A 25,527-nucleotide genomic window follows, 5' to 3' on the forward strand; every position below is an offset into this window, starting at 1 on the left:
TTTAAATCTTCAGTCATCAATTTTCAAGTCACTACTCAAATCTCCTCTCTCTCCATTCCCATTTCTTCTCTGATCAGGACACGTAAAATTCTTCCAAATGACAACCAGAACAATGTGGTGTGACCTTTCTCCTCTCCTGCCCTCCTCTGTCACACAGACACTTCTCATTTGCTCTGTTCTACAAATCCCTGATTTATTCAAAGACCTTCTTGTGCCACCTTGTGATTTACCTCAGACTCCTCACAGCTGTTCCTTCTTTATTATTATTTTCTTTGGTCTGTTCCCTTTGCTCTGCAACACCAAAATATACACATGATTTAGGTTTTTAAATTCCAAGGACAAAAATATTTAACTATTTTCTTCTATAGCCCCAAGTTCCTTTTGTCTCTAAGCCCACTGAGGGCACACTTACTCTCTGATGTCCCTCTCCTTCAGTTTGAGTGTAAGAAATCCCTCTGCCTCTCACATTTCCACAGAAACTGTTGTGGTCAAAATCCCTTATTACTGTTCCCCATTCAAATGTGGGTACCTTTACTCCACCACTAATCTTTGAACTGCAAACCCCAAATCTGACCTTCCTCCTTGTCTTGAAATCTCCATCTACTGCCCTGGCTCCATCTTTTTATCTTCTATTTTTACTGCTGATGCCAAAACCCAGTGCTCTGTCTAGACAATGCCCTCCCCACGGGGGGCTATGGTTAAGGTCTTCCAGAATATGATAGTAATATAAATGACAGATTGCTAAAATGAAATAACAAAGAAGAGCTTTAGAGGAAAATTGTGCATCCATATTTTGGATGTTTCAAATCACCCTAATTTTAAAGATACATGAGAGAGTTAAGAGAGATGCAGAACTGAATGATCAGAGACTGGCCCGGAACTGAACAGCATGGTCAAGTTGCCTGCTTACACATGACAGTATTTCTGCAGGAAGAATATTCTCAGTAACAAAATGTAGATAGAACTAAAAAGGGGGAAAGAAGAGAGCCTTTAGTAAATTGTGAGGAAGAAATTCCCAAAGACATTAAAAATAAACTAGCAGGTAAAGGAAAATGAAAATATGACAGCTGCAAAATAAAAGAAATCAAAGAGGAGATAATAAAAACAGAAAGCTAAAGCATGATGAAGATGTAATAATTCAGCATTTTCACATAAAATATGTTTCAGGGACAATGTGGAAAAAATCCCACTGTTCAAAACCTGGCTAAGACAGAATTAATGCTGGAGAAAAAACAATTTGAGGAATTTGCCATGACTATAAACACAAACTTTTATTATGCTATTCCTTTGCATGTGGTACTCATAGCTACATCTGTAAACAAGACATACTGCTACAAGATTTTGCTTTGTGCTAATGGACACAGGCCAGCAATATTGATGTGTACATCCATAACTTTTAAATGCTATTACTCCAATGTAAAATGTGTACAACTGATACTGTTAGCTATGAGATAAAAATTCCACAGAAAGCCTATTATTCCAAATACTGTATTCCTTATAAAGCTGTATGTAATTTTACCACAAAAATCATGCTTAGTATATAATGTACATGCTAAGCTACAGGTTTCAATGCTGACTTTCAGATCTTCCTGTGGAAACTATTCAAATGAGCAGAAGGAGAACTCTTGCAGGAGATTAACATCCTCAGCTAAAAATCCATGGATAGAGGTCTGCTTAGGTGGCAGTCAGAGCAGGATTCTGCACCTTCCTGTTGACTAAAGCTGGAACCTGACCTCCTTGGTCTAAATTAACAGTTGTGGATACATCCAAATACTTTCTGGTCCTGCGTTCTGCTGCTAAATCTCTAAACAAAAGCTAGTCTCTGGGACTAAACACATTCTGCTCCATTCAGTGCAGTGGAACGCTGGTTTACAACCTGTGGTCTATGGGACATGTGGATCTGGTGGACCACTTCAGCAGGATTACTGATGGGTTACATCCGCAGGTCATGATGAACAGAAACAATCTGGCACGTGCAATACAACAGAACTGTTTAAAATTACCTGCATTCCACTGGAAAGCTTAGGGACCAGCAAACCAGAGTAAGACTGAAACGTAATACAGATTTTGTATCCAGAAAGAAACGATGGGTGTAAAAACTCACAGAATACCACCAGTGGTACACACTCCAAGGTGTCAAGTCAGATGATGGCTCTAAGCAGGGCATGGAAAAACACAAGTGTATCACAAGTCCCAGCCTGAGTTGTGCAAAGACTCTGCTGAGTAGCAGCTTAACATTTCCCTACACTGTAAAAATGCTACACCAAATTATTACCCTTACCCAAGTTATCACAGACAGGAACAAACACACCAGAGCAGCATGGACTGAAAAATCTTTGCAGAGGAGTATTTTTGAAATGTGCTTTCAGATGTTTGCTATCACTAGTGTATGCAAGTGATGCTGTGCCTCTTAGAAGTGGATAAGTCTTCTTAATTATAATGATATCTACAGCAGCTGGTAGCTTCCTTTCCCTTTCTTTAAAGCAATCATCTGGAGAATCTAAATAATTTAAAACTGGGTTTTAAGGGCAAGAGTTCACAATCAGAAGAGCCTTCCATAATGACAACTTACAACTCAGGCAGTGCAATTACCTATTGCTAGTACAGAAGATTTTAACGCTACATTTTTCTTATTAAGCCTTTTCCTTACCTACTGACAACACAAGGACAATGCAGAGCTCCATCAAAATGCCAAGATTCCCTAAAGCAAAAATGGAAAAAATTTTGGCTCCTGAGTAATCATGAAAACATTGACTCAAAATCACAATAAGGAAGAAAGGAAGAGTAGTTTCTTGATGGATGTCAGTGACACACTCAGAGCAGCAAAGGCCAGACCGACTCAAAAGCACAAGTTTCTGTCACTGGAACTCCTTTACCACCATCAGGATAATTCTGAAATAATTCTGAGTCTGCCTGTAAACTTATATTTCTTAATGGAAACTAGAATTCACAGAAGCCTGGGGAAGCACAGAGAGAAAGAAAAGTGTGAAAATAAGGTAATTCTGCTTCAGGAAAGGCAGAGAAATGGCAACGCAACCCACCCAGACACTGAAAACACTGCTCAGCCACTGACCTGCCCATCTGGAAGGGAGAAGGGGAAGAAAGGGAAAGGTGCTGGAGATGGGACACAGAGCACCGAGAGGTGCCAGAGCTCTGCAACGACAGAGCCTGGCCTCAACCAGCCTCCACTCGACCTCCCGTGAGGGGAATCATGTTGTTAGAGGGGAGTTTAAAGATGGTCTGTGCACGTCAGAATCCCTGTCAAAACACCAGCATGACTGGCGCATCCTCCTAGGAAACCACTTCCTCCTTTCAAGAAATGTGAAAAAGCCAAAAAGAAAAATGGCATTACCAGAGTTCTGTAGATTTTTAAGCTTTTTTTAATTTTCTTTCCTGTTTTTTCAAAGGGAAGCCAAAAATTAACTCCACTGTGAGCCTCTGTCTTCCCTTGTGAAAAGTAAAAGATTTATCCCAGCTGAGGCTGCTCAGCAGCTGCTAAATAAAATTTTTGTTATTTTAGGAAAGTCAGAAATTCTCAATCCCATTCAGAAATTACTGAAGTTATTTTGATCTTTTTGGGAAAGTTAAAGATTTGTCACAGAAGGTGGTCAAAGCTTGAGTTATAATACCTGACCAAAGAATTACTTGACACAGTTTAAAAAAAAAGAAGTTATGGAACACTTTTTAATTGGGAACTCCTAAACAGGAACTGCTTTCTCCCTACTGCACATATTTGTTGGGTTTTTTTAAGTGTTGTGTATCAGGCAAGATACAATCCTTACCCTAGAGAGTCTACAAGCTAGCAAAGTATTTCTACAAATGTTAATATAAGCTTAAGATAACAGCAGTGACAAGTTTAAAAGCTAGACATTCTTTCCTATATTATCCCTTTGCTATATATGAGAGGGAGAAAACAGCCTGAAGACTCCTTCCACTTGCATTTACCAAGAACCCTCTTTCTACAAAAGCGTAACAAACCAGATTAGAATGCCTGCACAAAAGCATATTGTGATTATGCTGCCTATTATCATGCAAATAGAGAAATAACATGCCAAGCTATTTGTTTAGATCAATACATGCAATCCATGGGGTTTATCTGACGCCTTGAGAGAAAAGAGATGTGATTTTTTACCTCTAAATGCTATTTTGTCAATAAAACAAGTTCGGTTCAGAGCTTAATTGCCTCTTGCTTGTATCAGCGTTGAAGACAACCAAGGAAACTGCAGGATTTTTTTTTTTTAAAGGTGCCATCTGAGGTGTTCAAGTGGCTCTGCAGTAACTCAGCAGTGATTGTCACAGTAATTAATGAGAATACCTACAAGCTGTGAAGATGACAAGCATCTGGCTGTGGGGAAAGGTTAGGAAAGAAAAGTACCACACTGACAAGGTGCAATCCAGAGAAAACTAACTTGCAGGGGATATTAACTAACTCCAGAACAAGACCACTACTAAACAGATACTACGGGGAAAAGCGTTCAAGATAGTAAAGACACAAAGGATGGATCTTTATGGACTGAGTCCATTTTTATCAAGTAGACATTGTTTACAGGCTCATGGTGGAAGAGAAGAACTTCAGGGAATGATATAGTGGGATTTTCATTTCAATCATACCTAGAATCACAAAAAGCACTGAACAGCTGAGGATGGAAGTGACCTCTGAAATGACTAGAAAGGCATTAAGCAGAAGAAAAGATAACAGCTAGTAGGGCAGGGCTTTTGAAGGGTGATAACATGACTTTACTCTGTGGGGAAGGAAACAAAAGATGAAGTTTAGTTTAGGGGTGAAGGAAAAAAGTGGGGTTTTTTCTAGAATTCACATACAAAACATCATACGCATATACTGCGTACAACTGTACAAGAAGTTAAACACACCACCTTTTTGGCCACTAAACACAGCAATAGTTTCAATACAATTGCACAACCTTCTGCAGGAAACCTTTTTGCTTCCCTGAACTCCATAAAGCCCTCTCAGCCAGATGATTCTTTCATCACACTTTCTCACTGTTAAACTTCAGTTTTCCATCCTTTATTGCTCCTTAAATACTTTCCATAGGCAGTAAACACAGGAAATTTTAGCTAAGAAGAGGTCTGGAAGTGAGAGGAGCTCAGCATTTACCTCCCACAGTGAGCACTGAAGTGAATCGTGCTCAAATACTATTCAAGGCAGGCATTTGAGCGGGTACCAAAATCTTTGGGAGATAGCACTTGAAAGCATATGTTAAAGAATGGTTCAAGTGAAGTTTTTTTTAAAAGCTCCAGAACAAACAAGAACATATAGAGAATATAGTTTTTCTGCTGTGTTGTGGGGTTTTTTTTCCATCTTCCACTACTAGTGGTACTAGAACTCTAAAACTGATCTTGTTTTGCATTGTTGCTGATGATTTCAAAAAGAACATCTTCATCCCAGAAGCACAGAACACTTTCACTGCAACAAAAGTCTGGGCTTAAATGCTCTGAGATTAACTCCGTTACAGTGGAACGATGAAGGCATTAAGCGCTTCATTACGTGAGAAAGAACAGCATATTTACATATGTGGAACAGAAACCTTGCTCCAACCAGATGTTTCAAACAAGAAAATATTCCATTTACCATTTTCAACATGGGCAAGTCTGTGCATGAGAGGCAGCCACACAAGGCACTGAGGAGGTGGATCAGCCATCAACGTGTCTAAAAACATGTTTAGCATGATCTTTTTCTGCAAAGAAAAGACAAATAGAACTTAATAAGAAAAATGTCAATTCTATATACCAAAATCTACTTCAGCCTTAAAATCTATGATTCAACTTCTAACAGGACACAACTACTTTGCTCATGGAGTTTCAATCTGTATTAGACAAATAGTAACACCACAATGAAGTTATTAGTATAGACACGATATAATCATACAAAAATAAACGATAAACAGATGAACAGAAAACCCCAAGGAACGGAGGACTAGTCAGTCAGGATTGGTTCCTGAGTCACAGTGAAAGGTTCTTATTTTGAAGAGGAATACAACAAATGTGAGTGGAGGTCATTTAACAATGTAGAAAACAGCATTTCAAACATACAGACAGCAATGAAAAAAGTAGACATACGTAATTACCGCTAACATTCATACATGATCCATACAGTAAATGACTCATTAAAAAGGTAAAATAAAAAGAAAAAGAGGCATGGGGAGAACCAGGCTAAGGTTTTACACAACTGTCAATTAACAGGTCTTTTCCAACCTAAACGATTGTATGAAAAACAAAACTGAAATGAAATCATTAGAAGGAAGTCAGGCATGTTAAGAGTAGTATTTTCTGAGGTTTCAAATTCAAGTGAGCAAGAGAAAATATGTGCTGCAAATACAAACAGATGGAGACAACCGGTAAGAAAAACAGCTACGCATATTATGGATACAAAGAAAGACTAGGTTGGCTTTTGCATACAATAAGCTGGATGCTTAAGAACTTCTCGTAGGCAGAAGACCAGCTGGTCTGATGGCACTTTTTTCTCACCTTGGCATATGGCAGTGTTAGGCTAAAAAGCATCCACAACAGGGAGGGTAAGCAGAGCTAGAGGAAAAGCCAGTCTGGTTTTCCAGCAGCTGTGAAACTAATTGTAGCTTTCACTTGCAACTAGCATGCCACAAATTAAGGTGTTTTTTGTTTGGAGTTTGTTTTGTTCTAATTAATGAGAAGGTTTATATTTAAACATCAATATTTTCATGATTACAGGCACCTAATACCTCTGCAACTAACTATCCTGGAAAGATAATTTAGAATTATTATCTATCGCAGTTACCATTAAGGAAAATTCTAAGAAATATTTAATCTTACTTCTTCCAACTTTTATAAGGTGTCCTTGTTCCAGTCTCTCTGCTTAATAAATTAAAAGCTTTTCCTGAACAGTTAACTGCTGCTACAAGAGAGTCCAAGAATTCCCTTTGCCAGACACAACACCAGACGCACTCACTACCTGGACAAGAACGCACGCCTGGATCCTGCCTGGCAATCCCAGCCCTCCCTCCTCCTCAAGGCCAAGTCATCCTTCAGGCTATTAATAGCTACACTTGGTCAACCTGCCTTCTCCTCCTCCTGGGTGAAGAAATCAAATTTCTTTTTAACAAATACACGTTTTATAAGGCCATGAAACGCTGTAAATATGCCAAACAAGGCCTTCTGCTAGAAGGAGAACCACAGTTATTAACTGGGAATTAACCGAGGGTGGTGTGTGATATCTGAGATCAGAAAGGGCTGCTTGTGTAACAGGAACCGTTGTGCTAATGATATTAAATGGCAGCAGCATCTGTAATTGATGCGCAGATTTTGTGTTTCAAATCTTAACATAATTACCTAGTTGCTTGTATAGTTACTGTACGACTTCATAAAAATGCCTCTAAGGTTCCCCATCTTGCCTTGGCTCTCATCTCTCATACTGTTTCACATCCAAGAATGTGAAGGTTAGTCCAAATAAGTACTGCTCACAGACAGACAAGTTTTCTGGAGACAAGACTCAGGATCCATTAGACATCATGGCAGTTTTTTAAAAGGGTAGAAAGGAGGACACTAGGAACTACCAGCCAGCCTCACCTCCATGCCTGTTAGGATCATGGGGCAGATCCTCCTGGAAAACACATTGAAGCATACAGAAGACAGGGAGGTGATTTGAGACAGCCAGCACAGCTTCATGAAGTGCAACTCCCGCCTAACTAATCTAGTGGCCTTCTATGATGCGACCATCGGTGGACAAGAGAGGAGCTACAGATGGCATGTACCTGGACTTCTGTAAGGCCTTTGAGATGGTCTATGACAATGTTCTGGCCACTAAATTGGAGAGATAGGGGTTTGATGGATGGACTCAGATGAGGAATTGGCTGGCTGGTCGCATCTAAGGAGTTATGCTAAATGGCTCAATGTCCAAGTTGAAACCAGTAACGAGCAGTGTCCCTCAAGGGTCTGTACTGGGACCAATACTATTTAATATCTTCACCAATGACATAGAGGGATTGTGTGCACCCTCAGCAAGTTTGCAGATTATAACAAGCCCAGTGGTGCAGTTGATTCACTGGAGGGGAGGGATGCCATCCAGAGGGACCTTGGCAGGCTCAAGGTGTGGGCTAGCGTGAACCTCATAAAGTTCAACAACATCAGGTGCACCTGGGTCAGAGCAATCCCCAATATCAATACAGGCTGAAGGACGAAAGGATGGAGAGCAGCCCTGCCGAGGACAACTTGCAGGTACTGGTGGATGAAAAATTGGACACAAGCCAGCAATGCACACTCACAGCCCAGAAAGCCAACTGCACCCTGGGCTGCATCAAAAGCAGCGAGGCCAACATATCGAGGGAGGGGATTCTCCCCCTCTACTCTCCTGAGATTCCACCTGGAGTAAAATGTCCAGCTCTGGGGCCCACGGCACAAGACAGACATGGACCTGTTGGAGCAGGTCCAGAAGAGGGCCACAAAAATTGTCAGAGGGCTGAAATAGGCTTTTCTTATGGAGAAGGCTGGGGTTCAGCCTGGAGAAGAGAAGGCTCCAGGGAGATCTTATTGCAGCCTTTCAATATATAAAGGGGGCTTACAAGAAAGACAGAGAAAGACTTCGTACCAGGGCCTGTAGTGACAGGACAAAGGGCAATGGTTTTCAACTGGAAGAGGGTAAGTTTAGACTAGACACAAGGAAGAAATTTTTTTTTAACGAGGGTGATGAGACACTGGCACAGTCTGCACAGAGACATTGTGGATGCCCCATTCCTGGAAGTGTTCACAGTCAGGTTGAATGGGTCTTTGAGAGGCTTGATCTAGTAAAAGATGTCCCTGCCCACCACAAGTGGGTTGGACTAAATGATCTTCAGAGGTCCCTTCCAACCCAAACCATTCTACGATTCTATGACTCTACAATTAGACAGTGATATGTGATAAGCACAGTGGCAGAACCATCTAAACCTAGCTGGAGAGTTTCTTTCTGCTATAGACAAGGATGTTCCTCAAAGAAAAAAAAAAAATGGTTTCCTTTAAGCAACGAGAACCTTATGAGTTGTCAAAACCTGTGTATGGAGTGATGTAACTTCCACGTAATTCACAAGAGGCAGTAGGGACACAGGGGTCTGGGTTTTTTCACAGCTACAGGTAGAATATTTTGCGACCTATTGACCAAAAAGAATCACGCAGCTTTATCACTGCTTGATCTTGTCTGTCTGGGTATAGGCATTCTCGGAAATGGCTGAGTTGACAGGAAAGCAAACAGCAGTCATCTCCTGGAAATTATGAATGTGTCAGAGAAGTAGCCTAGATAAAGCCCTTTCTTGTAGCTGGTCTAGTGTTTCCTACTGGCTTCAGAACCCAACCATGGAGTAACCACAAAAACATCACTCAAAAGCCACAATTTGTGATGCAGCAACAGTCAAATAATCTGCCAGCAAGGTTCCAACCTCCAAGAATATAAACTGAAAATTAGTAAATGTGAAGGCACAACCAGTCACAAGGGTCAAATGCTCCCCAGGAGAACAAATGCATTTCTGCACAGATACTCTCTGTAATCACCTGCTTACTCTCTATCCCATCTTAATAATTGTTTTTACCATTGCTGTTAACATACCTACTTGTCTTAATAGCTCTGTAGTCTCAGATCTTGCAGGTGGGTGCATGGGCATGGTATTCTTATATTTAAAAAAATACCATAGGCTTGCTTCAATAGCAAAACCAGCCAGTTTTACTGTTACACTGCCAACATGCTTGTTCCAACAAGATGTTAATGCATGTATCTCCCCACAAAATACTGGCGCAAAACCACGTCCTCTGAGCCAACACAAAGATACGCGTTTTTAACTCTGCAGTGATCAAAACAGGTTATACTGAGCTAAGCAGCTGCCTATTAGGCCCCACCTGTACCTGTCTTGTGTTCAAACTGCAACTCTATCAGAGTATGCCTATGTCATCCTTTATACAGAAGACCATCCTGTCCTTAATAAATAACTCCTTACTACTCGCATTAATAAGACTGTATGTCCTGACCATCCTTCTGACACCATTAAGTGCGTGCAGACAGTTCAGCTGTCAGCCACATCATCCATGAAGCCCAAGCCAACCAACGCTTTAGCAAAGCTTTCACGTAAGGCATGCACAGTGCCTGTCTATGCCTGACTCCATCACTCGTGCTACTGAGCTTCAACAGAATAACCAGCAGTTTGACTGTACCGAAGCCAAGCTCCTGGCTCCCAAGTCACTGAAGTGAACGCCACAGCTCAGGAGAAACACTGCAATTAAACTGTTCTGTAAATGAGAGATGAAGTGGACATGCCTCTGCAGCGACAGGACAGGCTGTGCCATCAATACAGAAAGTTTCCTACTAAGGCAGGGAATGTCATGGTGATACAACATCTCTGACAGACTGGCTGTAGCCAAGTGAACAAAGTCTTAAGAAAATTATGACATGACATCTTACATCTGCGGAAGCCCCCACTTGACCTAGAATACTAAACTATTACTGGAAGCTCTTCATACATCTGGAAGCCATCACAAAGAACACAGTGCTTGCCAAAAGCATCCCAATAAACTCCATTTTGTGTGGGCAACAAGTTTGAATTATTCCATCTGTGACCCAAGAAATGAAAGAGAGTTGTAGAGTGTATACAATTACTGACACTTTTTTTGCCCATCTGCCCTTTCACCACTCAGAGAGCAGTAAATTATTGGCCTTTGGCACCTGAAAGAAGTGGCTCCCAGAACCATGATCTCCATGGGTAGCCAGGAACCACAGCTGGCCAGGAAGGATTTGTCTCATGGTAGTTTTACTTAAACACTAGGGAACGTCCCTGGCGCTAGACATCAATCATGCATGCTTTTATTTTATTAAACCTGTGCCTGGTTTAACCACTCAGTCTCCCAAATGATTCCAGCATTCAGATCAGCTGTTAGTATCAGCTAGGAATCATTTTTAATAAACAGTTTCCATCTAACCACCCTGCTTGAGGGAATAAGAGAGTTTAATAGCATAGATGTGGTCAGACCGTTCCAGTGGGCCTTAGGACCACAGAACAGCTCAAGGCACTGCTCAGCTAACCCGTGTAAATGTAGCTTATACATCAGTCATGTAAATGCCGAAGTCTGAAACCCCACAGCTTTACCAATGCCATCTGGAAAGAATTTTTACAAAATGATAGGCTGTAAAAGGAGAATATCACACAAGTACCTCTGGGAAGCTTATTTTCAGATCCGGGAGGCCTAAGAAAATGGAATTAAATCTAAGACAGATTATCCATCTACTTCCCAGGACCTGTTTGTTTCAATGTTCCAAATAAATGAAAGAACTGTCATAGGGTACAGCATATATCTGGATTAATTAAAAAAAACATTACCACTGTCTGCAAACCTGGCCTTACACTAGGGATTTTGTTTTGCTGAATAAAATTGGAGCAAAGGAATTTCTAAAAGTGAATCAATATGAAGAATTAGCTTTATTGTTCATGGGAGCCAGTCAAAGAGTGCTAAGACATGCTGCAGGCAAGCCACACGCAAATCACAGAATCATTTAGGTTGGAAGAGACCTTTAAAATCATTGAGTCCAACCGTTAACCCAGCACTGCCAAGCCCACCACTAACCCACGGCCCCGAGCGCCACATCTTTAAGTCTTTTAAACACCCCCAGGGACGGTGCCTCCCCCCCCTCCCTGGGCAGCCTGTCCCAGTGCTGGACACCCTTTCGGTGAAGAAATGTTTCCCAGTCTCCAACCTAAACCTGCCCTGGTGCAACCTGAGGCCGCTCCCCCTTGTCCTGTCACTTGTGACCTGGGAGCAGACACTGACCCCCCTGGCTGCAGCCCCCTCCCAGGCAGCTGTAGGGAGCGATCGGGTCCCCCCTGAGCCCCCTCCTCTCCAGGCTGACCCCCCAGCCCCCCCCATCAGACTGGTGCCCCAGCCCCTGCCCCAGCCCGGCTCTGGACACGCTCTGGCCCCACAAGCTCTGTCTGGGAGTGAGGGGCGAGAACGGACCCCAGGGCTCAAGGGGCGGCCACACCGGTGCTCAGCCCTGCTGGCCACGATGTCGCTGACAAGCCAGAATGCCACTGGCCTTCTTTGGCAACCTGGGCACACTGCTGGCTCACGTTCAAGGGTAGTCAATATACCTCACTTGGCTACCATGGTAAGATTTGCATGAGGTACCTTAGAAATCTCAGCCAACTGTCAAAGTCTAGCTGGCTACACTAGCATCTCTTTATGATTAAGAGAGAAACTGTCACTTCCAGAGCATAGGCTTCCGAAGAAAATGAAAACCCCATCCCTGTTCCCTTTGCAGACAATGGAAAGAGCATGTAGAGCTTAGAATCCAATTAGTCTGACTTCTGTAGCTCCATCGTGAGGTTGAGGTTTTATACCCAGCAGCTCCGCCACTGACATGAAACTTGGTTTGGTCGGATCAGTTTCCCTATGTGTGTAGATGGCTTGCACTGACATACCAGAAAGGGTGGCACGTCTGTGGGAGCATGTATGGCCCAGAAACACCTCAGCCAGTACGGAAACAGAGCAAAATATTTATTACACTATTAGTAAAATAAAACTCTGTCCTCTAACTCACAGATGAGCTGGAGCCCTCACTGTTTCCTAAATCAAAGGCTGTTTCCTACTGTGTTGTTGTTTCAAATACACTAATTGCTAATTAACTACAGTTTAGCAAAAGAGACTATAAATTCTAAATCTAAATACTTCAGAAACAGATCTTCTGGAACATAATCATGACCAGGACCTAAACATTTACTTTTAGGCCTAAGATTATCTAGGTTCATGTTTAAAATTGATTTAAGGATTATTTACACGATTTACATTATCTCAAATTAGAAACAAATTCTTGGAACAATTAAATTACAAGTAAAATGACAAAGAAATAAAAAGATCTTTTAAGATTATTATGACAACATCTAATCCAAACATTACATGTAATGGAAATATTTTGGAAAAAACCCACGCTATATCAATAAGCACAACAGTGAAACTGCTTTAAAAATAAACTATGTGTACACAATGTATTTTATACAGCCCCAACAAACTAGCAAGTGGTCTGCTGAAACTAATATTTTTAACACATGAGAGCACTTTAAAAAAAATAATCAAGGGAAAACAGTAAAACCACTGTGTTTCATGTTTTAGAAAATAAATAGGTCATCCTTGCTGTTCTTCTGATGGGGAACTGAAGTGTCCCTTCAAGGAGGCAAACAAACTAAAACTGCGCAAAATCCTTTAGCCGCCTAAAACCTAGACATGCTATTTTAAATTATTTAGACTGTCTTAAGACTGCTTAGGTTATACAGTGTATATTACCAAACCCCCTCCCCTCCAAACTCCACACAAACTACAACCACCACAGCCAGTGGACTTCAGAAGAAAGCACTAGATTAACAAGCAACAGAAAATTCCTGTTTTGTTTAACTCTTACTTGTTGTGGGAAACAGGTCCGTACAGAATGCTCTGTGTATCCAAAAGAAGGCCCCTCAAACACAGCTGTTGGAAGTTTTAGAACTTCTTTCAAAAACTGATCAAACTTTGTAAATATCATAAGTCCATTTGAATCTGATATTTGAGAGAAAATATCTGTAAGAAAATATAATAAAAACCCTACAGTAAATACATGCTTACTACAGAAAAAATATTATTTCAATCCATTTCAACTGCAAGAAAGTTTTTTGTTTTATTCTGACAATTTCTTACCACTTGCTATCAAGATATAATTTATAAATGAATATATTTGAACATGCCACAATATAAATCTTCCTGTTTCCTCTATCCCATCTCATCCAGTCTTGAAAAAAGATTCTGCCAGTGCATTAACTGTAACAGCAAGAAAGCAGAAGCTAAGAGTCATTATAAAACTTAGAGAACATTACATCTTCAAGTTTATGCCTTCAAAATAAACCTACATAAAATCCTCTGAGAAATCTCCTAGAATTAAAAAAGTTGTAAGAATCACAAAGTCAAAACTGGCAAAACTCCTGGTAAATCTGGTGCACGTCAATGGCATGTTAAATTTAAATAACACAACATTAGAAGAGAGCAGTCAGAAACTGGGGTGCAACGCCCTCCACCAAGGCTAAAACTCACCAGCCGTGCAGCTGAGTGGATGGGGAAGAAGAAATCTGATCTAATTTTTTATTAGAGATTCTGTGTACACTGAAGAGCTAGAAAAGGAACTTTCACTTGCAATGAGATGAGGTATGCTTTTTATTTAGCTACGTGGGGCTAAAGATGTTTCCAAAACCAAAAAGAAGATCAAGCAAGATGTTCAGCAATCTTGAGTATCTACGGAAAAGGAAAGGGAGGGAGGGTGGTCCCAGGCAGTGGCAGGGAAGAGGGTAGTTTTGCATGGATTTTCACTCCCAATGTAAAATACCCAGCTGTGGGTACGTGGATGATATCACAGAATGTTTTAAAGTGGGAATGGACATTAAGGACCCATTAAGTCCCACCACTCCCCCGCCATGGGCAGGGCCCCCTCCCCCCAGCCCAGGCTGCCCCCAGCCCCGTCCAGCCTGGCCTTGAGCACTGCCAGGGATGGGGCACCCACAGCTGCTCTGGGCAGCCTGGGCCAGCGCCTCGCCGCCCTCACAGGGAAGAATTTCTGCCTCATCTCTCATCTCCATCTCCCCTCTCTCAGGTAAAGCCATTCCCCCGTGTGCCATCGCCACCTGCCCTTGCCCAAAGCCCCTCCCCAGCTTTCTTGCCGGCCCCTTTAGGCACTGGCAGGTGCTCTAAGGTCTCCCCGCAGCCTTCTCCTCCCCAGGCTGAGCCACCCCAGCTCTCCCACAGCAGAGCTGCTCCAGCCCCTGAGCATCTCCCTGGCCTCCTCTGGCCCCGCTCCAGCAGCTCTGTGCCAGGAAGGATGTCTCCTGAGCCTCCTGCTCTGGAGTCCCTCTACCCCCTTACTGCACGAAGCTCAACTCCTCCAGCCGTTCCACATGACCAACCCAATGCTCCCAGCTCTCAAGTCTCAGAAAAGGTAAAAATATAGGAGAGATGTGTAGATAGCATTATAAGAAAATGATGTCATATAAAATATTAGGGACAGCTGCACACAGAAAAAGCAGAACTGTCCTGAGATCAAAAACCTCTTTGGAAAAAACAAATCTCTCGAACAGCAAAACTAGGTCTCTGATATACTTGCAGGGTCAGATTACTCTATAAAGGAAGATTTCTCTAATAAGAGCACTAATGTTAGTAAGACCTAAAATTTTCCAAGATGTGACAGAGACCAGAATTCTTCACTAACACAGAATCATCTATTAGGTTGTTTAAGACACCATCAGCAATTAAACATCAAAAAGGATATGTTGACAGAAAATAACCTTAAGTGATCAAAACTACGACCGTTAAAATAAGACTATTTCAGAAAGGCATATTTCTAGTAAACTGGAGAAATTATACCAGCCTCCTGAATGAACGAGCTTATGAAGAAGCCGACGATATCCGAGTTAAGGGTAATAAAGCCATCACTGGCTGAACAGACAAGCTTGAAGCTCTGAAACTCTTGTTGAATAATCTTATAAGCCATATTAGGAGAAATGGTGGAAAAGAGAAAACAACAAAAAAGAAAAAAAACAAAAAGAGAAATGGGGGGTTGGGGGAATGATGTATTTCAGAAAATTACGACAAGCAGAAAAATTATATTTAATCTGAAAATTAAATGTGAAAGAAAAGTCAGAATCAAAATGCACACAAATGAAAACTATGGGAACAACTAAAACTAATTAGAGCGCCAAACTTCCAGAATCCTAATCCATTCTAGATCAGAATCACTCCAGAACTGGCACATGGCACAAAACCTGAAAGTCTAGTAATAGATCTGTCAAGGTGGGACTAGTAGAACATGACTGGAATATAACAGCACTTGTATTTAAAAAAGGACGGAAATCTTCTGGGCATATTAATCTGAACTGAACAGTTCACCAGATTTAAATGATTTTAAAAGAGAAAGTAATTAAAGCTATGGAAATAAATTGAAAATGAGATAAAATGAAGATGATATATCAAGGGTAAATTAAAAAAAAAAAAACCAAACACACCAACAAAAAAACCCACCAAACTCCACTAACCTATATCTTGCAGTCATAGAAAAGTGGGTTTATAGTCAAAGCTCAACTCACTTAGTGGGGAACTTCCACATGGGAAATTACCAGTGAAATTGGAAAGGAAAGATTAGTAGGACATAATTATACAGTCATCTACCCTTTTCAAGGGCAGCAAATTAACCTCAAATAGAAAACCTCAAGCAAAGCAGAGGCTAACAGTGTAATTTCCCAAGAGCTCACCTCAGGGTCACAGTATGTGAGTGCCAACAATTTCCTGATGACAAGGTATTATACTTCACTTCTCATAACATTTCAGCTCAACGCTACTATGCTATAAACTTTTTCTTTCCAACTAGAGAGAATAAAAAAATTTAGAACTACAAAACCCGCTGCTCAGTCCCCGAAATGCCAATAGAAAAATGGTACTTGTGCAACTCACTATTTCCTTTTTTTCAAATGCTTGCAGTAGAACTTTTACATTAAGAACAGAGCTCATAATATCTATTAAACCTGTTCAACAACTCCCTCAAAAGGCTCTTTGCAGTTGCTTATAACTGCCAAAATTGACTGCATTCTCCAATCAAGACATTCGCCTGATGCTTTGTGCAGTTTAAGCTGAAGGCTCTACCGTTTCTCCAATGAAGTTAAAAACAAAACAACAAAAACCTGGCATCCTTATTATCCTGGTATCCTGCATGTCTCATGTCTCACAATTCCTATGAAGTTGTCAATTTTTCATCATACAAATTCATAAAATATTTGTTAAATACTAGCTTTAATATCAGTAAAAGCCAAGAAAATAAAATTGAGAGGTGAATTGGTTTGACTCTCGCTTTTGTTGTGTGTGTGCAGGGTTTTTTTGACATTAATCCCAAGTATGTATTCAGGTCAAAAGGACAATCCAAAGAAACACATGTCAGTCAGCCCCACTTCAGTTCCTAGGAAAATCATGGAGCAAACCTTCTTGGTGCACATTCCTGCATAAGGACAAGGTGACTGGGACCCATCAGTATGGATCTACCGAGGCCAAATCACGCCTGACCAGCTCGGTTGTCTTCTGTGATAAAATGACTGAATTTGGAGGTATCATTCACCTCAACTCGAGCAAGGCTTTTTACTTTTTATTTGCCCACCACATTCCAGTATCCAACCAGAGCCGGTTGGATGATCAGGCTTGCAGGGTAGTGGATAGTGGGTCAAACTCTACATGAAGGCCAATAACAAGTGGACTAATACCGGAATCTGTGCTGGGACATGTCCTGATCAACATGTCCATCAATGATCTGGGAGAGGTGCCAGGCTGCACTCTTGCCAAGTTTGCAGATGACGCCAAACTGGGAGGACCAGGTGAGACAGCCTTTAGGACAAGTGCTGCCATCCAGTAGGACCTAGACCAGCTGGAGGAATGGGCCGGCAGGAACAGTATGAAATTCAAAAAGGACAAATGTCCTGCCCGTGAGAAGGAAGACACTGGCAGCAATCCTGGCGGGGGAGAAGCTCTGGTGGAAAAGTCCTTGTGGATTTTGAGGTCACAAGCTGAACAAGTGCCAGCTGCACGCTCTGGCAGCAAAGACAGACAACACCATCTTGGGCTGTATGAACACGAGCTCAGCTAGTAGAGCAAAGCGATTATCCCCCTCGGCTCAACACTTTTTAGACCTCTTCTAGGTACTGCATCCAGTCTTGGGACCCCCCTAGAATTAGAGAATTGTTGAGAGTATGAAAGACACAGACTATGGAAGACAAACTAAAGTGAGCTCTGCAGAGGGCTACAAGGCTGACCAGCATGCTGGAGCACTTACTCCATGAAGACAGGCTGAGGAAACAGCAATTGCTCAGCCTGGAGTAGATAAGACACTGAGAAGACCTAGTAACACCACCCAAACACCTACAAGGAGATTACGAAGATGCTTTTAGAGGAAAATTCAGTGATTAGAGTTTCAGAGCTAGATATCAGAGAGCTTGTAAGTCTGGGACAGATACTTGAGAGACCAGAGGATCCAAGAAGCTCCAAGGAACAGCTACCAGATAGATGAGCATCTAAGACCAGTCACTGGAGGGATCCATACTGTACAGGCATATGCATATAGATACATATTTATACCACCAACAGGCTTTCATCCTTATCAGGCAAAGCTGGGGGGTGGGGGGGGGGTAACAGAACCAGGTCATTGGTACTGTTTGTGTTCACATGGTTATTTTCTGCCTGTGTTAACCTGTGTGGCTGCATATGCATGTTCCTACCGGGAATGCACACCTACCCTCACCACTGGCAGACTGTGGACACAGCCCTGCAGCTGCTTTACCTCTATCAGATCAGCAGATGTTGTGGCAACTCCTGACATTTGTTATAAGTTAATGATATGTAAGAAAGCTTGTATAAAATCATGCACTGAGCTTGTTAATTTTGAATAGATGAGCTACAACAAGCCACATACTATTACTACTACTACTACTTTGGTTCACTAATTAGGACCAAAACAAGTAACTCCTCTTTCACCCCCACTCCTCCAAAAAACCAAAATACCCTCTCCCCAAAATCAAAACCCTGCAATCAGGCTAATTCAACTACAGCAGATTAACTTTCAGGAACTTTGTTATGTAAAACCTAGTAATTAGCATACATTATTGTATGAATTTTTAGGGTGAACTTCAGTAAGCACTGAAAGCTTATCAGAGCCAGATGGTGAGAGGAAAAAAGGCGCTAGTGAGGCAAGGGAGCCATGAAGTACCACACAGGTAGAGCCAGTCACTAGAGAAGTCAGCCAGCCCTTAAAACGAGCAGGATGGAGTCTTGATTTACTTGAAGTTCTGTTTGCAATTTACTTGCAGAAATGACATGGAAGGAAGCACTAATTACTTCACAATGAATCTACTTGAATGCCAAAATAAAGTCAGCAGAATCCACAAAATCTGACATTTTTTTAAATGGCATTTCTTGGGCTTAGAAGGCCACAACAAAAATCACAAAGTTTATAGCAGTAAGCTGGGTTTACAACTCCTACCTTGCACACCATATAAAGGAACTCCTTTGCAAGGAGTAAGGTGTTAGAGGAAATAATCTTTTCCGGAGACAGCAAAGTGGTAACATTGAACAACTCCCATGTCATACGTGTTGCCAGACACTGTATGGACTGGAAAACACTCCATTTGTTCATATTTTCAGAATTTAAAAAAGCCCATACATATGCAAGTACAGAGACCAAGTTACTATCATTCATATAAATTATGAGATGAGGAAAAAACCAATTTACAACTTCCATGATTTCCAGAAAGCCTTGCGTTCCAGCCGAGTCAGAGCTGACAGCCTGCTTAGGGCAGAGGCAGTGCAGGAATAGGGCTGGAATCAGGGAAACAAGAAAACTGGAAACAATTTCAGTGATGAAATGGGTCAGTAATCAGACACAGGTGGGAAAGACAGAAAAGGGGAAAAAAAAACAGGACAGCATATTCATAACAATCAGAAGAAGAAATAAAGAATATGAGAACAGCTGAGGCAGATCAGATCAACAGTCTGTTTATCCCAACAGCAGATGGCTCAGGCAAGCACGTTCCCCATAATATTCCTCTACTCGCTGAGAGTATCTTTGCATTCAGCAGCTCCTGATGAACTTGCCTTCAGTGAAATTGGTTCAAGGAGTAATCGAGTGGCTAAAATATTTGATACCGACAACATCCTCTGTTAAAGTTTAAAGTAGTATTGCTTTTTGTTGCTTCAGTCGGCTAATTTCAGTTACAGTCCTTTAGAGTTCTTGTATTGGAAGGGGCAGAACAGCTGTTTTCTATTCACCACTAACACATGGCTCATGGTTTTATAAACCTCTATTCTTTCACCGCCATTTTTCTTTACAGGTTGAAGAATCCTGCTCTATCTAGTTGTTCAGCAGAATTTTGGAGTTTTTGATCATGGGTCAGTCTACATGACACCAGACCTGCTGGCAACAGACAGGGTACACCTGTCTTAAAGGAGGAAAAGGATCTGTGCACAGGAGTTAGCAGGGCTCACGGAAAGAGCTATAAACTAGATTTGAAGGGGGAAAGGGATAAACCCAGGCTGGCTAGAGATAAGCCTGGGGGCAGCATGTCCATGTTTGAAGGACAGTGTGCTAGCGAGGTCATTTGGTCTGCTGTCTTGGGGGAGGTAGGGGATGGAGGTCCATGCAGCAGCGAAGATCCAAGGTAACTGATGTATTTGAAACCACAAAAGCACCTGAGAACAATCACACAGGGCTTCTCCCCACAAAACAGTGGCAGGATTTGGTCAACAGCTGGCTGAATACGAGCCAGCAGTGTGCCCAGGTGGCCAAGGTGGCCAACAGCATCCTGGCTTGTGTCAGGGATGGCATGGCCAGCAGGGCCGGGACCGTCCCCCTGCGCTGGGCACCGGTGCAGCCGCCCCTCGAGCCCTGGGGTCCGTTCTGGCCCCTCACTCCCAGAGAGAGCTTGGGGGGCCGGAGCGTGTCCAGAGCTGGGCAGGGGGCTGGGGCACCAGTCTGATGGGGGGGCTGGGGGGTCAGCCTGGAGAGGAGGGGGCTCAGGGGGGACCCGATCGCTCCCTACAGCTGCCTGGGAGGGGGCTGCAGCCAGGGGGGGTCGGTGTCTGCTCCCAGGTCACAAGCGACAGGACAAGGGGAAACGGCCTCAGGTTGCACCAGGGCAGGTTTAGGTTGGAGACTGGGAAACATTTCTTCACCGAAAGGAGGTGAGGGAGTCACTGTCCCTGGGGGTGTTTAAAAGACTTAAAGATGTGGCGCTCGGGGCCATGGCTTAGTGGTGGGCTTGGCAGTGCTGGGTTAATGGTTGGACTCTATCTTAAAGGTCTTTCCAACTGAAACCATTCTATGATTCTTCATACAGAAGGCTTTCTCTACCTTTGATGATATTCTCAGAAAAGAAGAAACACCAATCTGTTGTTATTCTCAGAAAAGATGTATTGGAACTGGAAAGAGCAGACTACCAGATGGGGGTTACTTGGAGTAGCACTTCAAAGCACAAAGAAACCATGGATTTATACAGTTGCCTTTACCTCTCCACTTTGTTCTTCACATCATTCCCCTCTAACATTTCATATATTTTTGAGCCATTACTAAACGGAGTATCAACATCTTCATAGAAGTTTACCTCCAAGATCTCTCATCTGAGCAACAGCTTTCTCAGCTCACCTTTCTGTGCATCACATTAAGATGACAGTTCACTCCTGCAGCATGCACCACTTTACATATATTCACATCAAATTCCACCTACCATTTTATTTCAATTCCTCAGCATTGTCAGATGATACTATAACTCTTCAGTCTATTTTAGCTTTTACTACACTGATCTACTTTGTATCAAATTGTTACCTGTCACTGTATTTTTTCCAGACCTCTTAGGACTGTTAAAAACAGCTTAGGTACAGCACTATCCACCAATCCCTATATACAAAAAGCATCTTTATTGCTGTTTTGGTTCCTTTTAGCCAATCTTCTAGCCATGCAAAGACCCCCAACCTTTCCTTCCTTTCATCAAACTTTTAAATGCCTTTAATGTGTTTGATAAGGGACCTTCCTGAATGCCTTTCAGAAATCCGAGTCTGTATTTGCAGAACTCCTTTGTCCATCTTTTTGGGGTTCTTTTGCCTCCTTTAACAAACTCCTGTGGTTTTATAAGGCATCCCTTCACAAAAGCCATTTCCCCCCAAAACAAAGTCTCATTTATCTATGCATCAGCTAATTCTGTTCTTAATTACTAACAGCTTTCCCAGAAGACATGTCAGGTATATGGGCCTGCAGCTCCCCACATCTCCCCTCCCGTATTTCACAGGACACTTTCTTCCTCCCACTCCCTTGTCCCTTCCAAAGTTTTCAGAAAGACAGGTAACCAACAGTTAATAGTTCAGCTATTGTATTACTTGATTTGTGGTGATACTCAAACTTACCCCACTAACATCACGACACACTTCCTCCATTCTCTCCCCTCAGAAGGTTTACAAGATTCTACTATTCTGAATCTCAGATTTTCTCCCACATTCCACAGAAAACTGTCCTATGAGCTTGTCTGAAAAGTCAACAGCCCACTTCTATTCTGGTTTACAGAAAACTTCTCCCTCCCGCACAGATTTACTATACTCCTAAAATCTCAATTCCAAATTAGCCAAAATCCCCCTTTCCTGAACAATTTTTTTAATTATGTACCAAGACTCTGCCTCTGTCCTAACCTCGAACGTGGCATGCTGAGCATTTTAAGAGAGTAACAGTGAGGTGGTTGCAATCTTTAACTTTCTCTCTAACTAAGCAGAGACAACAACGAGCACATGAGAGGACAGAGGAGTATCCACAGCACATGGTGTATGTGAAGAAAGTGCCACGACCATACAAAACAGTGGCAAGTCAGCATTACTGTTACAGCTGTGGATAAAGAAATTCTTCTTTCTCAGTTGACTCACAAGACATTATACCTGACAGGACAACAAAACACACCCTCACCAAAACCAGGTTTTAAACAGGTGGGTCAGCAGTTAGCGCTTTGTCATGAGAACTGGCCCAGAAACATCAAATGGTGTGAAGTCAGTGTGAGCGACATACTGAAAAAGCAAGGAGAGGAACTGAATTTTAACACTGAATTTAAAAAAAAAAAAGAAAAAAAAAAAGACAGAAGTGCTACTGGCCAAAACACATCAAATACAAAGTCACATGCTCTTTGAAAATGGTGCTTCACATCTAAAGAGAAGTGCACCAAGAAAAAAAGAGACAGCAGATACTGGAGGAAACATTGAAGTACAATGCAAACTAAAGGTCAGCTATTAAGATACAAGAAATAAAAGGTATTAAAACCAGAATATAACAAAGCTATAAGAAGCAGCACTGTTCAGTAAAAGCAGTCAAAAGCCTTTCTTCCAGTGTGTATGAACACCAGTTAGGAATTGTTATAAAGAAAAAAGTTACCATGGCAAAGGAAACAGGTGCTAACAGAATAAGGAAAAAAAAATGGAAGTTTCAAATGCTATATTAAAAAGCAGACATTATGAAAAGGCAGAGAGAACAGTACATTAAATGCACAAATTTTAAGTTTTAAGGCTAAGCACACTTGTTAAACAGAACTATTAAATGAGGTGTCCTTAAGGTGAAAGCATCTTACTAGCTACCTTTTAAATCAGTAACTTGAGGCTTAATATAACTACCAGAATGATACCCAGGCCTTTGTCTGAAAACATGAAAAGTTTACTGATTCCCATAACACTTAATTCCAGTGGTTAATTGCCTTTTCCACTAAAAGGATCACATCACCATTTTCTTGATGTGTTTCAGTATTGTCTTGCTAGTTCTAGAAATAATGCTCCTTTTCTGTCCCAGGCCTGTGCTGAACTGCTGAACCTCCACAAATTTTATCCTCATTAAATCCAAAATGTAATCTTTTACTGAGGACATGCAGTCTTTATCTTCCCCCCCCCCCCCCCCCCAGTATTTGATCTAGAATAATCTATAAAGGTAATTAATTTGTTAAAAACACTTAAGTAGCCTTAAATATCCTCTGTCATATATGCCTGCCCCCTTTATTTAACACTAATTTTTAGTCACCTGCAGCTTTGTTTTCAATCGGAGAGTTTTATAGTTATTCCCAATTTAAAAAAATGGCATTTCCTGGTACTGAAACAGGGGCAGCCTGGTATGCGTAGGCAGTGATTTTTCACTATCTTTTTTTTGAACCTTGTCATGTAGTTTATGATGCTAACTTTAAAGCAAATATAATAAAGAAGCTTAATGATATAGAAAAGTCTAAATTATTTAGAGTGAATGACAACCACAGAGATTATGAGGAATGGATTATTACAACATAACTTTCATAAAGGGAATTTAGGGTGAGGTGAAAATGACAAGATCCAAACAGTGAAATCTGGCACTGACAGCAAGATTAATTTTCCAAGTCTTCAGGGTGGAAATGAAAAGAAAAAAACACCCAAAACAACAGTACACCTTGCCACTAAGAAAGAAGAACAAGAATTATTACTAAAGGACCAAAACAATTTTTATGGATATCACTGATTCTCTACTGATACAGCAGAAGGCTTGTGGAAACAAGAAAATAAGGAAGTAAGATTGATGAAAAGAGAATAATAATATTTTAAAAGTTAAAAAATAAGAACTGAGAAGCTGGAATTGCAGAATGAAAAGATGCACAGAGCATCGCAGATGAAGAAGATATACAGAAGCCCCCCCCCAACAGCCTCAAAACAGGGGAAATGGCAACAAATTTGACATTACTATTATAAAAATCAAACCTGAAGTTTTACATTTAAAGTAGTGCCCCAGCATTTCAAAATAAACAACTATGCTTTTCAAGTATACTCAGGAACAAACTCCATATATTTTATGGCCAGCAGATGGCATGTGTAACAAAAACATTAAGATAGCAAGCTCCATTTGAGTATGAAGATCGCTGAGTAAGCGAAAAAGTTAGCTTTCAGAACTTAATACAATCAAACAAATATGGCCAATAATGGAAACAAAATATTTCATGAAATGGTCTGCTTGAAGAATACTTACATCTTAGTTTGTCCAGTATTTTACCGCCACACATTGTTGCTAACATGGCTTTCACTGAAAATACCGTCAACTTCCCATGGCCCTCACTGTGGGGAAAAAAAAATAAAGAAATCACATGGCAAGTAATTACTACATAGAATGGTAAGTAACAAACATACTGAGGCCTATAATAGGAAGGATATGCATAAATGTCCTCCATTAACTACTACGATCTGCCAAAACTATGGAATATAACATTAAACAGTGATAACATTAGCATTTTTAATATACTGGAAGATTTAACAAGTGTCTAATCACAAATCAAATTTTCTTGCAGAATTACGAAAAATGCAGATAAAGAGACTATCTTTTGTCTTGTTCATCCTATAGCTGTCCTATTAAAAAAGTAATGTTTTAATTTTTTCCGTTCAAATACATTTGTTCACTGTAAAACATCTCCCTTTTTCCTTTCTTAGTTGCTTTAGATTTTTACTCCTTGATTTAAACTGATGTTCAAATACTATTTTTAGAATGAAATGTGTAAGTAATTGACAGCTAATGGAGAAGCTGTACCTGAATATACAACACAAAACACGAATAATGTGAACGATGTTTTATTCTAATTTAAGTTAGTAAAGCTGCTGGGCTATCAGACCAGATGGTAGATTTTGGGAATAATTTTCTAGTATCGGCAAGAGAAAATATATTTGTCTCTACGGAAAGTATAAAAAAGCCTATTCAGCATGATATAATATGTAGAAACAGCTACGGGTATTACTCCTGTTACCAGAAAGAAAGATAAGGATGAAATTATGAAGGAATTAAGTCACCAGAAACAGAGAAGGCGGCTTGCTGGGTTAAAGCACAGCACAATTAACACCAGTAACAGTTTCTCCCAGCTTAGTGCTGGCCCAGAAGGCATGCAGCCCACCTCCCTGGCTCCTGAATTTCTGTTTTTCACAGTAATAAAGACAGGAGTCAGACAGCCTCCAATACATGAT

General features: G+C 41.2%; 1 protein-coding gene across 19 annotated transcripts in view; it reads right to left on the reverse strand.

Annotated features, from left to right (window-relative positions):
• Window positions 1–25,527, reverse strand: part of DTNB (dystrobrevin beta) — a 214,998-nt gene that overhangs the window by 161,143 nt on the left and 28,328 nt on the right. For 17 of the 19 annotated variants that reach the window (XR_008822463.1, XR_008822462.1, XM_056342517.1 and 14 more), the window contains 3 exons: window positions 24,548–24,633; window positions 13,400–13,554; window positions 5,591–5,696 (listed from right to left, as the gene is read on the reverse strand). Coding sequence is in view for 17 of the 19 variants with exons in the window: in XM_056342517.1 (XP_056198492.1) it covers window positions 5,591–5,696; window positions 13,400–13,554; window positions 24,548–24,633 (347 nt within the window). In the remaining 2 variants the exon portion in view is untranslated. The remainder of the gene's footprint in view (window positions 1–5,590; window positions 5,697–13,399; window positions 13,555–24,547; window positions 24,634–25,527) is intronic. The other 2 variants (XM_056342515.1, XM_056342525.1) reach the window with 1 other exon arrangement.

The sequence above is a fragment of the Falco biarmicus genome, chromosome 6, assembly GCF_023638135.1.
Source record: "Falco biarmicus isolate bFalBia1 chromosome 6, bFalBia1.pri, whole genome shotgun sequence".
Taxonomy (NCBI): domain Eukaryota; kingdom Metazoa; phylum Chordata; class Aves; order Falconiformes; family Falconidae; genus Falco; species Falco biarmicus.